Source organism: Penicillium riverlandense (assembly GCF_028828495.1).
Source record: "Penicillium riverlandense strain IBT 135883 chromosome Unknown utg000007l_segment0_segment0, whole genome shotgun sequence".
In the NCBI taxonomy this organism is placed as follows: domain Eukaryota; kingdom Fungi; phylum Ascomycota; class Eurotiomycetes; order Eurotiales; family Aspergillaceae; genus Penicillium; species Penicillium riverlandense.
Window position 1 is genome coordinate 3,220,653 of NW_026643198.1, and position 12,883 is coordinate 3,233,535.

Consider the following 12,883-nt stretch of genomic DNA (forward strand, 5'->3'; position numbering starts at 1 on the left):
ACTCTTCGCTACGGATACCATTTTCTGTTTTACGATGTGACACGTCTCCCCCAAAAGTCTTCGTTGCCTGTTTCTGAGTGCCCTCCTGTTGTTTTTCTGTTGAACCATCGCTTTGATATAGATCAAGGAATAGATGCATTCAGACATAGATCTTAGATCTCTCTCATGTTCGTACATCGTAAATCCCACACCTCTAGTCCCGATTCAAACCTGCCCAACACCGAAACACCTAGGAAATCCCCCCCCCAAAAAAAGAAAATGTTGGCAGCATCCACGACTGCATGCTCGCTGAAGGCAAATGTCACGACCGTCAACCCAGGAGGCCTCCGAGGACGACCCGGCTTACGCCCGCCACTTCATTCTTGACGCCAGTCCGGCTGGCATCTTCAAACTCGCGCACCGCTCCTGCCACCATGATCTTGCGCAGTTTGGCATCTGCCTTGGAGAAAGCTTCCCCCAGGGCCACCGTGCAGATGGTCGGGCTTGACACCAAGGTGATGAGTCTGCTATAGCAATCGATCAAGACATCACAAAGCGTGGCAAAGGTCTCAAAGAAGTCCGGCTCAAAGGGCAAGGACGGCGTCAGGAGATAGGTATACTCCTCGCCGGGAAGAAGGTCTGCAGACTCCGTGAGAGGGAACGAAATGCCTGACCCAGCTGCGGACGTCGGTGACGTGATCGGGCCCCCCGCGCGCTTGAGATCAGACGGGTCGCTGAGCTGCATGGGGAGACCGATTTCGGTGGCCGAGCTGGCGCGCCGTGTTTTGGTACCCCCGTGTGCCGCCCGCTTGAACATTTGGGGGATGCGTGCACGCGCGAGACTCGATGAGGAGCCGCCATCGGGTGGATGCACCTGCTGGAAGGCCTCAAACTCCAGCAATAGCGCATTCAGCGCTCGGAGGTACTCGCTCGGCGAGGAATTGACGTCGAGGATCGAGGGCAGCGACAGGCCCAGCAGGAGGCAATTGACCGCCCGACGGGAAAGTTTGCGCGGCTCGAAGTAGGGCATGCGTCCGATATCGTTTCGGGAGAAATGCATTGTATTGAACCAATAGACCCGGCCATCATGGCTATAGAGCGGGGAGAGTTAGACAATGGACTGGACTCCGAGAATTAAGCACAACACATACGCTTTCCTCAGGTACTCCAGGGTGGCGATTCGTTTGGCAGCCATGTCGTGAATCTGCTGGTAGATCGAGGTTGCGCTCTGGGGGCCAAATGAGCCTCCTCCGCCGCTGAGGACGGGCGCGGGAGGAGGCATGTGAGAGTCATAGCCCAGGCCTGACTTGGCCGTTTCTTTGCGGGCCAGACTGGGGGCAAAGGAGGATGAAATGTTCATCATCGTTGGCGTGGGAGGGAGGGAGTGGTCGAACTCAGGAGAGAAAGTGAGAGCTCAGCGAACTTGTTGTTGCTTCCCCACTAGTGGGTCAATCACCACCGATCTGCCCCTTCTGCCCCTCTCCAGTGCTTCTCTTTGTCTGTCTTTCTTTCCCCCCAATTCTCACTTCGATCCCTGATCTATTTCCATGGACGACCAAATCCCGGCTGTCCCTGTGCCCGGCCAATGGCCCGTCGATCCCCAGGAGGATGTGCCTATCTCCGAGGACCGAATCTGGGTCGACGGCTGCTTCGACTTTAGCCACCATGGTGAGTAGTGGTCCCCGGATCTGGGAACGGACGGCTGGTCTGACCCTCCTTAGGTCATGCCGGTGCCATGCTCCAAGCCCGTCGCCTGGGCAAGGAACTCTTTGTCGGCATCCACTCTGATGAAGCAATCCTCGAGAACAAGGGTCCAACAGTGATGTCCCTGGAAGAACGGTTAGTCTTCCTGTCTGCGCGTGCGGATCCGGATTGGACTGACATTTGTGGCCCTCGAATCTAGTTGTGCCGCCGTGGATGCGTGTCGATGGGCCACTCAGAGTGTTCCCCATGCACCCTATGTGACCTACCTGCCCTGGGTCTCCCACTACGGCTGCAAATACGTGGTCCACGGGGACGATATTACGTCCGACAGTGACGGGAACGATTGTTATCGGTTCGTCAAGGCCGCGGGTCGCTTTCGCGTGGTCAAACGGACCCCCGGGATATCCACCACCGATCTCGTCGGCCGCATGCTCCTCTGCACTAAGAACCACTTCGTGAAATCCGTGAAGAACGTGCTTTCCGGGGAAGAAGGATCGGGTGCTCCAGACGAGCGCAAGAACTTCGGTGCCGACCTTTTGCAACGCGTCCGGGACTATGCGACGGATGAGAGTGGCCTGCAGCCGGGACCTCAGGTATGGACATGGGTTGGCTCCGCGCCCGCCAAGCTGGACCATGTGGTGGCGGAGGCCGGCGCATTTGAGACCCTCGTGGGGGGAAAAGACCCTAAGCCTGGGCAGCGCATTGTCTATGTCGATGGAGGCTTTGATCTGTTTTCCTCGGGCCACATTGAATTCCTGCGGAAGGTCATGCATCTGGAGGAAGTAAAGGGCCGTGAACGAGGCTGGTATGAGCCAGACCAGAAGGAAAAAGACTCAGAGAGCACAACGAAGACTATGCGCCAGCCTATATCGTGGCCGGTATCCATGATGACGACGTGATCAATTTCTGGAAGGGCTTGAACTATCCCATCATGAACATTTTTGAACGTGGCCTCTGTGTGCTCCAGTGTCGGGTAAGTTACTCCCCCTGCATATTCGAATTTTTTTTTTTTTTTTTTTTTTTTTTGGATCTGACTGTCTCGTAGTATATCCATGCCGTCGTCTTCTCCGCTCCCTTCACTCCGAGCCAGCCCTACCTCGAGGCCCTGCCGTTGGGCACGCCCGATGTCGTCTATCACGGGCCGACCACCTTCATCCCTCTGACGTATGACCCATACACGGCACCAAAGGAGATGGGCATCTTCTGCGAAGTCCCGCAGCATGCCTTCCAACATGTCAACGCTGGCGAGATCGTTGGCCGGATTATGAAGAGCCGAGAAGCCTACGAAGCTCGGCAGCGGGCTAAGCTGGACAAGGGGGTTGCGGAGGACTTGGTGAAAGCAAGAGAGCAACAGTCTGCCTAGACGGTCAAAGGTAACAAAAACGGACCCGTGTAATGATGATCAACTGTACATACAAGAGAGGCCCCATCAACTGAGGCTTGACGATTAGACATAAAATGTAATGCTATCTATTCACTCTTTCGCCATATCATTTGCGAGGGTATAGCATTGGATGTGAAGACTAATAGTACAATAATACCTACATGGACGCCCCGTTATTGATCCGCCGCAACCAGAACGCCCTTGCCCTCGAGCATCTTGGCGAGCTCGCCGTTCTGGTGCATGGACATCAGGATATCGCATCCGCCGACAAACTCCTTATCCAGGTATAATTGCGGGATAGTCGGCCAGTCGGAGTATTCCTTCACCCCTTCACGCAGCTCTGGGTCTTCGAGGACGTTGAACGCGACGAACTTCTTGGGATCCACGCCCTGCAGACCCAGGATCTGGATGCTGGCGCGCGAGAAACCGCACTGCGGCGTCTCGGGAGTGCCCTTCATGAACAGCACGACGGGCGCGGAACCTACGGCCTTGTCGATTGCCGCCTTAGTTTCGGAGGATAGCAGGCGGGCGTGGAGGACGGAGGGCAGACGGAAGGCCGGGGTTGGCCGCAGGACGGAGGTCGGCCGCGAGATCGGGCGGAAAGCCTGTTGATCGAGTTAGATGGACTCGCTCATCGCTATTATAGGGGTCAACGCACCGCAAAGGCTGCTCGGGAGAACATGGTAACTGGTGTTGTTTGTTGAACAATAATTGTTGTTGGAGGGAAAAGATGACGGAGAAGGAAAGAAGATGGATGAAGGAGTGCTTGTTTAATAATCCTTGCCCCACGTCATCTGTGCTTCCTTCACAACCAACCCGCGACGATGGATTCGCAATTGAGCGCGACCTCCCTCACTGCCCAGCAATGCCGGGACGACGGCAAAATCCATATTCTCCTGGCCGCGTCTGGCTCCGTGGCAACTATTAAGCTCCCAAATATCGCAGAGGCCTTGTGTCGCCACGCAAATGTCTCTGTCCGCATCATCATCACGGAGAGCGCAGAGCACTTCTTGTTGGGACAGAGCGCGGAGCAACCTGCTTTGGACAGTCTACGGCAGATCGCTGGGGTAGAAGGTATTTACCGGAACGAGGACGAGTGGACTACTCCCTGGCAGCGCGGAAATCCCATTCTGCACATTGAACTCAGAAAGTACGTTCCGGACGCTACGGATATCTAAGGCCATATGCTAACTGACTGGTCAATAGGTGGGCACATGTCTTGCTGGTCGCACCGCTATCAGCCAATACTATGGCCAAGATGGCCATGGGAATGTCCGACAACCTCCTTCTCTCGGTGATTAGGGCCTGGGATACCACTGGCATGGTGGATGGCGAGTTCAAGCCGCAGAAACCGAGGATCTTTGTGGCTCCTGCTGCGAACACTGCGATGTGGAGACACCCCGTAACTAAGAAGCAGCTGAAGGTCCTACAAGACGAATGGGGGTGGAGCAAGTCGAACCCCGAGGGCTGGGTGACCGTCCTGCCTCCCATCGAGAAGGCCCTGGCATGTGGGGACGTCGGGACTGGTGCAATGATGGACTGGAGAGCAATTGTCAACGTTATTCAAGATCACCTGGGTCTCCCGGGACCCATGGCGAGCTCGTGAATGTGTGATGCAAGCGTCCTTGCGAGCTACTTGGTTCACCGTTATCATTGAGTTGACCCCGGCTGCTCCGAGGATAGCGTGCTATCGTACAGACCAAGGGATTGCGCCGCATACTCGCCGAGCAAGCCCAAGGTGATCCCTCCCCCCGTCAGCAGACACCCGTTCTTGAACCACCACCAGCAATTCGGCACACTCTTCAGCTGGACCTTCCAGATCATGAGTCCCAGCGACAGAATAGCGCTGCCGCAGCTGCCTGCGAAGAACACTGGCCCACAGCCCACGGCCATACCTGCTGTCGCCAGCAGCGCCACTTGGGTTGCTGCCAGCCCCGTCAGCACAGCCTTGGTGTTGTGCTCATGGCGCAGGGCAATCGACTTGATCCCCGCGGCCACGTCATCTTTGATGTCCATATGTGCATATATCATATCGTACAGAACCGTCCAGGCGATGCAACTGGAATAGAGAGCACCCGCAGCGATGAGGGCATCCTGGTTAGTGAGCAGGTCCACGCCCAATGCGGGAAATCCCATGATCGCCCCCCATGAGAATGCAAGTCCCAGTACAAATTGAGGATAGTTGGTAAAGCGTTTTGCGAGCGGATAAGCCACCACAATCGGCAAGCTGGGAATCCCATACCAGAGGCATTGGGAGGGGAATTGAAGAAGAATGCCGAGTCCAGCCAGTAGTTGCGAGCCCGTGAACAGCACGGCTTTTGGTGGTGAGAGGGCGCCTCTTGCAATAGGCCGGAACTTGGTGCGCTCGACGTGAGGATCCAGGTTGCGATCCCATAGATCATTGATCGCGCACCCGGCGCCTCGCATGACCACTGCGCCGCTGAAGAAGAGCCCCGCCGTCCCGAGCACCTGTAGTGGAGTGACACCGACTGCCATTGGCGCCGCAAGGAGGGTGGAGAAGAGCGTGGGAAAGAAGAGGTAGTACGTGCCCGTGGGCTTGTCCAGTCGGATCAACTCAGCGTAGGGAATCCACGATTTCGGTAAAGATGCGACTATGCCTGTCGTCGGCGGGCTGTAATGCGTCGCAGGGTCTTGGGCCGTCGCCGCGAGCGGTGGTGTTGTCGGAGGTGAATGGGAGCTGCGCCGGGCACTCGGCAGGTTTGATCGTGACTGGGAGATATAGGAACATTGACTGTTGGTCAGCCTCCTCGACCGACGAACGGGGTCATGGAAAGCCGAGAGCCGCGCATGGTATTGTCTGCTGAGACGGGCCCTTGTCTGGCAACATTGGCGGCGAACAAGCAGGGAGGGAGAAAGGCACATGGTAGAAAGAGAGAGAGCGAGAGCAAAGGAAAGAAAGAGTCAGTCAGAAGAGAGCATCTTGGAGGTTCCACTTGGTAGTTTAAAAATCTGGTGGCCTGAGGCAATAATTCCCGTTGTTGTCGCGTTCTCGTTCGGTCCCCCGTCGCTCTTACCACTTCGCTCACCTCTTTTGCCCACCCTCGTCTTCTCTTCACTGTCTTCCTCTCCTCGATCACACGGCGTTCAACGCGGAGTATCTCAACCTAAGCTCAAAAAGCTGTCTCTGAAGCTCTGTGATCCCTCCATCGGCCCAAAACCGCGTGCCATTGGTCTGTTGTCTGTCGCATTGACTGGCAGCTCTGTTTTGATGCGTCCGCGCCTCGACCCTTTTCCTTGATGTTTGTTTTACATTTACCCTTCCAGGCGATGCACCTGCTAGCTTCCCTCGCTAGCCGAGAGGATCTCTGAGCAGCTGCCCCTCAATGTCATCTCAGCCAAACCTCACGGCGTTCAAGCCGATTTCTCCCACTCTGGACGTACAGAAGCTCATCGAATCGACTCCCAAATTCGATCACGCATGGAGACTTTCCGCCGATTCAATCAATGACAACAACCTGGAGGATTTTGAGAGGCTGGTGTTGTACCAGGTTGTGATACGCGGACGTCCACTAGTGGTGGAAGGTTTCCACAAACACTTGAACAAATCCCTCTTCTCAGAGAAATGGTTACGGGAGACCTATCACAAGAAGCGTAAGCAAACATTTCCTGTGGATTGTGCGCATGGCGTGTCGTATCCCTGATCGATTGAATAGATGAAGTTGCAAGAGACTTGTCCAAGGGAAGAAACATGCCCCTGACCATAGGCCATTATCTGAAGAATATGCCGGGATTGACCGATAAAATGACGGCATTCGACTACGCCAACCCGGATCGCCAAAGGATATATCTGAAAGACATTGATTGCCCCCCGGAATGGCGGGATTATCTGTCGGATGTGATCTCTCCTTCACTATTCTACTTGAACGAGTCGCGACAGAAGAATTCCTCCGGACCGGGGTCCAGTTGGACGCCGGTTGCAGCCGCCAATGATGACCCGATCGCCAGAGCGGGAGATTTGATGAGCAGCCTTCCTCCAGAGATGCGTGCGGAAAATCTGATGTGCTATATCGGACATGAAGGCACCTACACACCCGCACATCAGGAGATGTGTGCTAGTCTTGGCCACAACCTGATGGTCGAAGCCTCCGATGGATCCCCCGAGTATGGGAAAGCGACCAAATCGGGTTCGTCGATTTGGTTTATGACCAAGACCAAGGATCGCCATGTGGTGTCCGAGTATTGGCTGTCGATTCTCAAACACGACATCGACCTTGAGGATCATTTTGCTCAATTGGACGCGTGGAAAAATGCCCCATTCAAAACCTACATAGTGGAACAGAAGCCGGGCGATTTCATTCTGATCCCTCCGCTAGCTGCTCATCAGGTGTGGAATCGCGGCACCCGGACTATGAAGGTGGCCTGGAACCGCACAACGGTGGACACGCTGGAGATGGCTCTGGCTGAGGCACTGCCCCTTGCGCGGATGGTCGGTCGTGACGAGCAATACAAAAACAAAGCCATCGTTTACTTCTCGCTCGTGCGGTACTCGAAAATGCTCCACCGCGTTGATGATACCGTGGATGATCCCGAGGCCAAGCTGCTCTGGCGGGATTTCCAACGCCTCTTTGTCTTGTATACGAGTATTCTCTTGTCCGAGACCTTTTCGCAAAATGCCAAAAAGAAGCAGCCTGTTGAACTCATTGAATTTGACAGCAATATCACCTGCTCCTATTGTCGATGCAATATCTTCAACAGGTTTTTGACCTGCCCGTACTGCGTGCTTACTGGTCCCAACGACGCCGAAGATAACTATGATGTCTGCCTGGAATGTTATGTGATGGGAAGAAGTTGTGCCTGCATCTCGAGACTGAAATGGGTGGAGCAATTCAATTGGCAAAGCTTGATCAGGCTGCACGACTCCTGGAGAAGGCAGATTCTGGCCTTTGAAAAATGGGACGACGCCGGCCAGAGTCGCTCGCCATCTCCCCAGAATAATGCTACCGGCGACAGAGAGGCACTCAAGGATCGATTCCCGCCTTGGAGTGTTGCGCGAGTCAAGATGGGCAAAAAATCTCTGGCTGAGATCTGCCAGGAGCAACTGAAACTACGACCTTGGAACGATCCGAGCCAACCTGCGCCCGTGGCGGCAGCGAAGGAGAACAGAAACTCTACTGTGCCCGATTCTGGCAGTGGACGCTCTCGCAAGCGCCGGAAACTTCGGCCGTCACTCAAAAAAGATGAAGGTATCTGCCATGTTTGCAGAGAAGTCGAACCCGCTTGGAAACTTGCTTCGTGTGGGCACTGTGGGTTGCAATACTGCTACGGCACTTTGTTCCGGGCGTTTGATATCCATCCCCAGCAGGCTATGGAAAAGTACCGCTGGCTGTGTCCCAAATGCCAGAATATCTGCAGTTGCAGTGTCTGTCGAGAGGATCCCGCTACGATCCCATACGAACCTCGGTGCTTGTTGCCAGGACACGACACCCACAAGGTTGCGGATTTTCGCAGTGTCGAGTCCTTGGTCAACTTTCGGGTGTCGAACTCGCGGTGGCTGAAGCAGTCTGGTAGTGACTACTCGCGTCGTATCGCGCAACGCCAGCAGGAGGCGCAGTGGCAGGAACAGGAGGTCGCCGAGAATGGCAAGGAGTTGCAGAACCGCTCATTTCCGACCAATGGAGTCTACGAGCCCTCCCTAGATCCGGGGCTTGGGGGACTCGACGAGATCCCCGTCGACCCTGCGTTGTTTGCCGGTTCCTTTGCGAGTTTAGACAGTCCCGTGTCTGGATAAGATGTACTTTTATTTTGTTATTACTGGGTGTGATCCATTCCTGAATCTTGCGTCGATACCCTCAGGACGATATCACGATGAACATGTTCCAAAGTCATTTAATTTAATTCATGATTTGCTCAAGCACCTTTGTACTCGTACTGCAGATCCTTGAGAGAAGCGAGGTCGACCGATAGCATGACTTCCCGAGCCAGCAGAATCGTCGCCAGCATCACTGTACCTCATGGTGAGCCAATATCTCCCGATGAATAAAAGTACGCACCTCCGGGCATCAGATAGAGCATTGGTCGAACAGCCGAGGAGCGGCCGGCGACACAATACACCGCCAGCACGGCACAGACGACGATGTTAGCAGGTACCAGCGAGCGAAACCACGCCCGACGCTCATCCTGCGCGGATATAGGCTTCTTGCCCTTTCGATCCGGCTGGAGAGGGGACGAACGCATGATACCCGCTGTCGTTGCCAGTGAGACGATGCTGAGCAGCGCGAAGAAGCGCTCCGCCGGCGACGCCGAAAAGACAGGAGTCACAAATATGACCGCGGTGAGTAGTGGGATCACGGAGAAGACCACCTAGAAACGCTTTAGCTCTTGCCAGGCCGGATGGCGGGACCAGGTACATTGTACTGGGCGTTGCGCGTATCGTTCTGCGTCTGTAGCTGCTGGATCAACTGGTGCTGTTCCTCCTCGTCCAGCTCCTCGTGGCCATCAGAGTCCTCGGGATAGTGGAATGCACGGCGGAGGCGGACTGCAGCCATCGCTGTGGTTTGATAAGCCAATTTGTAGTAGTTGGGATAGTTTGGAAGTTGATAGTTGGGAGGTGTTTGTCTTGTTTGGCACTTTCTTTTCTTCTTCCATTCGCAACCAACTTCTTTTCCCTCCCACCTCAGTCAACATCCTTTCCGCCTCAAAGACAGTAATTGGCTATCTCCCACTGACTCACACACGCACTCCCGCGATGCTCCTCTCGCGCACGCTCGCTCGACGGGCAGCAGGCCTCGCGCCTCGCCGCCAAACCCTCCCCCAACTCCGCAGAATCACGCCCGCACCAGGCCCAAACACAGGGCCTATCATGGAACGGCGCGCAGACCGCGAGCTGCCAACAATCGCTCCTCGACGATGGGTAAAGACACTGCCGATTTTTGTGGTGGTGGTGGGCGCAGCGATGCTAGGCATCTTCAACTACCAAAAGTCCTCGAGCAGCGTGGTGAGCAGCACGCTGTATGCGCTGCGGACATCGCCGCAGGCGCGCGAGGTCCTGGGTGATGAGATTTACTTTGCGCAGCAGATTCCCTGGATCAGCGGCGAGATGAACCAGTTGCATGGCCGGATCAATATCTCATTCTGGGTCAAAGGCACCAAGGGCCAGGGCAAGATGCGGTTTCGCAGTATTCGACCGGACCGGATGAGCTTTGTGGGTTCTATTTGCTCCTGTTTGTGTCTTTTTTTTTTACTGACAATATATTCTGTAGTTCCGCACCGAGGAATGGAGTCTCGAAACCGAGGACGGCACGGTGGTGCAGCTGCTCGAGAAGGACAATGATCCTTTCCGACAGGATTAGACGGGCTGGACAGCCGCTGGGGATATGTATAGAACTGCGTTCCTGCATGGAATCTGGCGTTTCGGGGATATTTCTATGAGAAACTTTTGACAAATGTACCATGGGGGAAGAAAAGAGAAAAGGATATCATATTTTTGTATCATATACAAACGCCGCTCAAGGAAACAAAGATTGCACGATAGTAGTCAATAGTAGTACATGTAGTACATGCGGCCCATACCCGAACTCTCTCCTTCAATCAAGCAGCCGCAGCCGCAGCTTCGGCCGCGGGCTCTGCCACAATCGGGGCGACCTTCGGCCATGGCTTCTTGATCGCATCCTGGATTCGGACGACGCATCCCTTGGGACCACTAACGGTGCCTGGATCATCATTGTCAGAGGGAGACAAAGATAGCCAAAAAAAAGGGGGCAGACATACCGTTCACAACAACAATACCATTCTCCGGATCCACTTTCAACACCTTCAGGTTTTGGACGGTGTTTTGGTTATTCCCCATATTTCCCGCCATCTTCTTTCCGGGATACACTCTCGAACCACCACCCTGACTGGGGCCCGTCGAACCCGCCGATCGATGCGTCAAACTCACACCGTGACTGCGGTCCTGGCCGTGGAAGCCATGGCGCTTCATCACACCAGCAAAGCCTTTTCCCTTGGTGTTGGAGCGGGCGTCAATATACTGGCCATCCTGAAACCAAGCAGCATCGATCTGCTGACCGACAGGCGGGAGACCGGACTCATCCTTGACACGGAACTCGACAACGTGACGCTTGGGCGAGACGCCCTGGGAAGAGAAATGGCCTAGCATGGCCTTTTTCACGTTGCTAGGGTGTCTCCAGCCGGCACCAATCTGCACCGCAAAGTAGCCGTGCCTCTGCCTCGTCTTGTGTGAGACCACCTCGACCCGGTCCAGTTGCAGCACGGTGCACGCGGTGCGCTTGCCCGTCTCTGGGTCGTACACGGCTGTCATTCCCTTCTTGGTTGTAATGGCGCCTGAGCGCAGGGGCAGCGAATTGGCTTTGCGTCGGAGCGCTGCTGTTGATGTCGACTCGAGAACAGGCAGGCCAGGCCCGACATTGAACCGGCTGGGTTTCGGGGGATTGAGTGAGCGGATGCCGAATGGCCGCGCCGCTGTACGAGGCGCCAGCAATTGAACGCCCCATAGGGGGGAGGAAAGCGGCAGCAGCTTCCCTGGGAGGCGTGGCGGCATGATGGGGGTGGGCGATGGGAAGTTGAAGACACTCGTTCATCCCGTCGCCTTAAATTTTGGTCGGGCTTAGTCATTTCACCCAGTAACTTAACTAACTTGACTGTCTGTTTGTCCCTACTATAACTAACCGGCTCATTCATTTATTCTCCCCTTCATCCTCCCTCGTCCAAATACACCCTCAACTGCAGAGGCTGTCTGTCTCACCCAAAACCCAACCCGCTGATCCAATCTCTCTTCAGCCTCGTCGGCCAACAACGCTCGCAAACTCCGGCAGCCCGATCGGACCGGGTGGACCGAAAACGCCGGGACTTTAGAAAAAAAGAGCTTCCCGTCTGACTCCCACGCACTCTCTTTCTTCCTCTCCCGATTCTCTTCCCCAATCCAATCGACCGCCCACCCTTGCCACAATGGCTCTCCGACCCTCCCTTCTCTCGCGATGGGTCTCTGCGCTCTCGCCACCCACCCCCATCTCCCTGTCTTCCATGCGAGGCCTGACCGTGCGTCGTAGCCATGCAAGGCTTCTGCAGCAAGCTTCCGGGACAACGCGGCGGTCCTTAACCACCGCCATCCGGACTCCTCCACGAACAACCCCACTGAACCGACTCTTCCCTTCCAGACAAGGCCTCCGACCAGGCCGCCGCTTCAATTCCACCGGTCCTAAGCCCCAGACGGAGCAAGAGCCCACATCCCTATCGGCGCGGCTGAAGAAACTGTCGCGCGAATACGGCTGGGCCGCGCTGGGTGTGTACCTGGGCCTCTCGGCTCTGGATTTTCCGTTCTGCTTCGCGGCCGTGCGGCTGCTCGGCGTTGACCGCATCGGACACTACGAGCATGTGGCCATTGAGTTCCTCAAGTCGACGTTTGGATCTGCGTGGCCGCAGCTCACAAAGGAAGAGGGGCAGGCCGAAGTAGCCGTCGCTACGGAAGATGCCCAGCAGGGCCGGTTGGCTCGTGCGGATGAGCGTAACAGGGGAGCAGAAGCTAGTACGGTTTTCGTCTTTCGTCCATATTTGGTCAATATCAGCTGCTAACTCTCTCCCAGGTATATGGACACAGCTCGCTCTGGCGTATGCCATCCACAAGAGCTTCATCTTCATCCGGGTGCCTTTGACGGCGGCCGTGACGCCCAAGGTGGTCAAGATGTTGCGGCGCTGGGGGTGGAACATTGGGAAGCGGAAGCCTAAGAGCTCCTCTTGATCTCTCATGATTTTCTTTTGGTTGTCATTCTTTGGTTTTAGAAGGGGGGCATCTGTACAGCATAGCGAAGTGAGACGAGTACTGATTTGGAAACTTGTACA

The 12,883-nt window shown here is 55.4% G+C and overlaps 10 protein-coding genes across 10 annotated transcripts; 5 read left to right on the forward strand and 5 right to left on the reverse strand.

Moving 5' to 3' along the window:
- Positions 1–310: 310 nt before the first annotated feature.
- On the reverse strand, positions 311–1,342 carry N7474_008886 (uncharacterized protein; the record flags this gene model as incomplete). The annotated part of the gene is made up of 2 exons (XM_057200296.1): positions 311–1,070; positions 1,131–1,342. 2 exons carry the CDS (start codon positions 1,340–1,342, stop codon positions 311–313), a joined length of 972 nt encoding a protein of 323 aa, XP_057050997.1.
- A 184-nt stretch (positions 1,343–1,526) lies between these two features.
- N7474_008887 (ethanolamine-phosphate cytidylyltransferase) lies at positions 1,527–3,046 on the forward strand (the record flags this gene model as incomplete). Its single annotated transcript, XM_057200297.1, has 5 exons — positions 1,527–1,647; positions 1,701–1,818; positions 1,883–2,475; positions 2,547–2,656; positions 2,729–3,046. 5 exons carry the CDS (start codon positions 1,527–1,529, stop codon positions 3,044–3,046), a joined length of 1,260 nt encoding a protein of 419 aa, XP_057050998.1.
- A 194-nt stretch (positions 3,047–3,240) lies between these two features.
- N7474_008888 (monothiol glutaredoxin GRX5) lies at positions 3,241–3,749 on the reverse strand (the record flags this gene model as incomplete). Its single annotated transcript, XM_057200298.1, has 2 exons — positions 3,241–3,672; positions 3,726–3,749. The coding sequence occupies 2 exons, from the start codon at positions 3,747–3,749 to the stop codon at positions 3,241–3,243; spliced, it is 456 nt and encodes a 151-aa protein (XP_057050999.1).
- A 142-nt stretch (positions 3,750–3,891) lies between these two features.
- N7474_008889 (putative flavoprotein) lies at positions 3,892–4,673 on the forward strand (the record flags this gene model as incomplete). Its single annotated transcript, XM_057200299.1, has 2 exons — positions 3,892–4,217; positions 4,274–4,673. 2 exons carry the CDS (start codon positions 3,892–3,894, stop codon positions 4,671–4,673), a joined length of 726 nt encoding a protein of 241 aa, XP_057051000.1.
- A 44-nt stretch (positions 4,674–4,717) lies between these two features.
- N7474_008890 (putative para-hydroxybenzoate-polyprenyltransferase Coq2) lies at positions 4,718–5,950 on the reverse strand (the record flags this gene model as incomplete). The annotated part of the gene is made up of 1 exon (XM_057200300.1): positions 4,718–5,950. One exon carries the CDS (start codon positions 5,948–5,950, stop codon positions 4,718–4,720), a length of 1,233 nt encoding a protein of 410 aa, XP_057051001.1.
- A 461-nt stretch (positions 5,951–6,411) lies between these two features.
- N7474_008891 (putative JmjC domain protein) lies at positions 6,412–8,816 on the forward strand (the record flags this gene model as incomplete). The annotated part of the gene is made up of 2 exons (XM_057200301.1): positions 6,412–6,679; positions 6,742–8,816. The coding sequence occupies 2 exons, from the start codon at positions 6,412–6,414 to the stop codon at positions 8,814–8,816; spliced, it is 2,343 nt and encodes a 780-aa protein (XP_057051002.1).
- Positions 8,817–8,935: 119 nt separating this feature from the next.
- On the reverse strand, positions 8,936–9,573 carry N7474_008892 (uncharacterized protein; the record flags this gene model as incomplete). The annotated part of the gene is made up of 3 exons (XM_057200302.1): positions 8,936–9,030; positions 9,079–9,388; positions 9,436–9,573. 3 exons carry the CDS (start codon positions 9,571–9,573, stop codon positions 8,936–8,938), a joined length of 543 nt encoding a protein of 180 aa, XP_057051003.1.
- Positions 9,574–9,773: 200 nt separating this feature from the next.
- On the forward strand, positions 9,774–10,377 carry N7474_008893 (cytochrome c oxidase assembly factor 1 family protein; the record flags this gene model as incomplete). The annotated part of the gene is made up of 2 exons (XM_057200303.1): positions 9,774–10,229; positions 10,288–10,377. The coding sequence occupies 2 exons, from the start codon at positions 9,774–9,776 to the stop codon at positions 10,375–10,377; spliced, it is 546 nt and encodes a 181-aa protein (XP_057051004.1).
- A 238-nt stretch (positions 10,378–10,615) lies between these two features.
- Positions 10,616–11,585, reverse strand: N7474_008894 (mitochondrial 54S ribosomal protein uL3m; the record flags this gene model as incomplete). The annotated part of the gene is made up of 2 exons (XM_057200304.1): positions 10,616–10,737; positions 10,796–11,585. 2 exons carry the CDS (start codon positions 11,583–11,585, stop codon positions 10,616–10,618), a joined length of 912 nt encoding a protein of 303 aa, XP_057051005.1.
- A 407-nt stretch (positions 11,586–11,992) lies between these two features.
- On the forward strand, positions 11,993–12,782 carry N7474_008895 (uncharacterized protein; the record flags this gene model as incomplete). The annotated part of the gene is made up of 2 exons (XM_057200305.1): positions 11,993–12,569; positions 12,628–12,782. The coding sequence occupies 2 exons, from the start codon at positions 11,993–11,995 to the stop codon at positions 12,780–12,782; spliced, it is 732 nt and encodes a 243-aa protein (XP_057051006.1).
- Between the last annotated feature and the right edge of the window lie 101 nt (positions 12,783–12,883).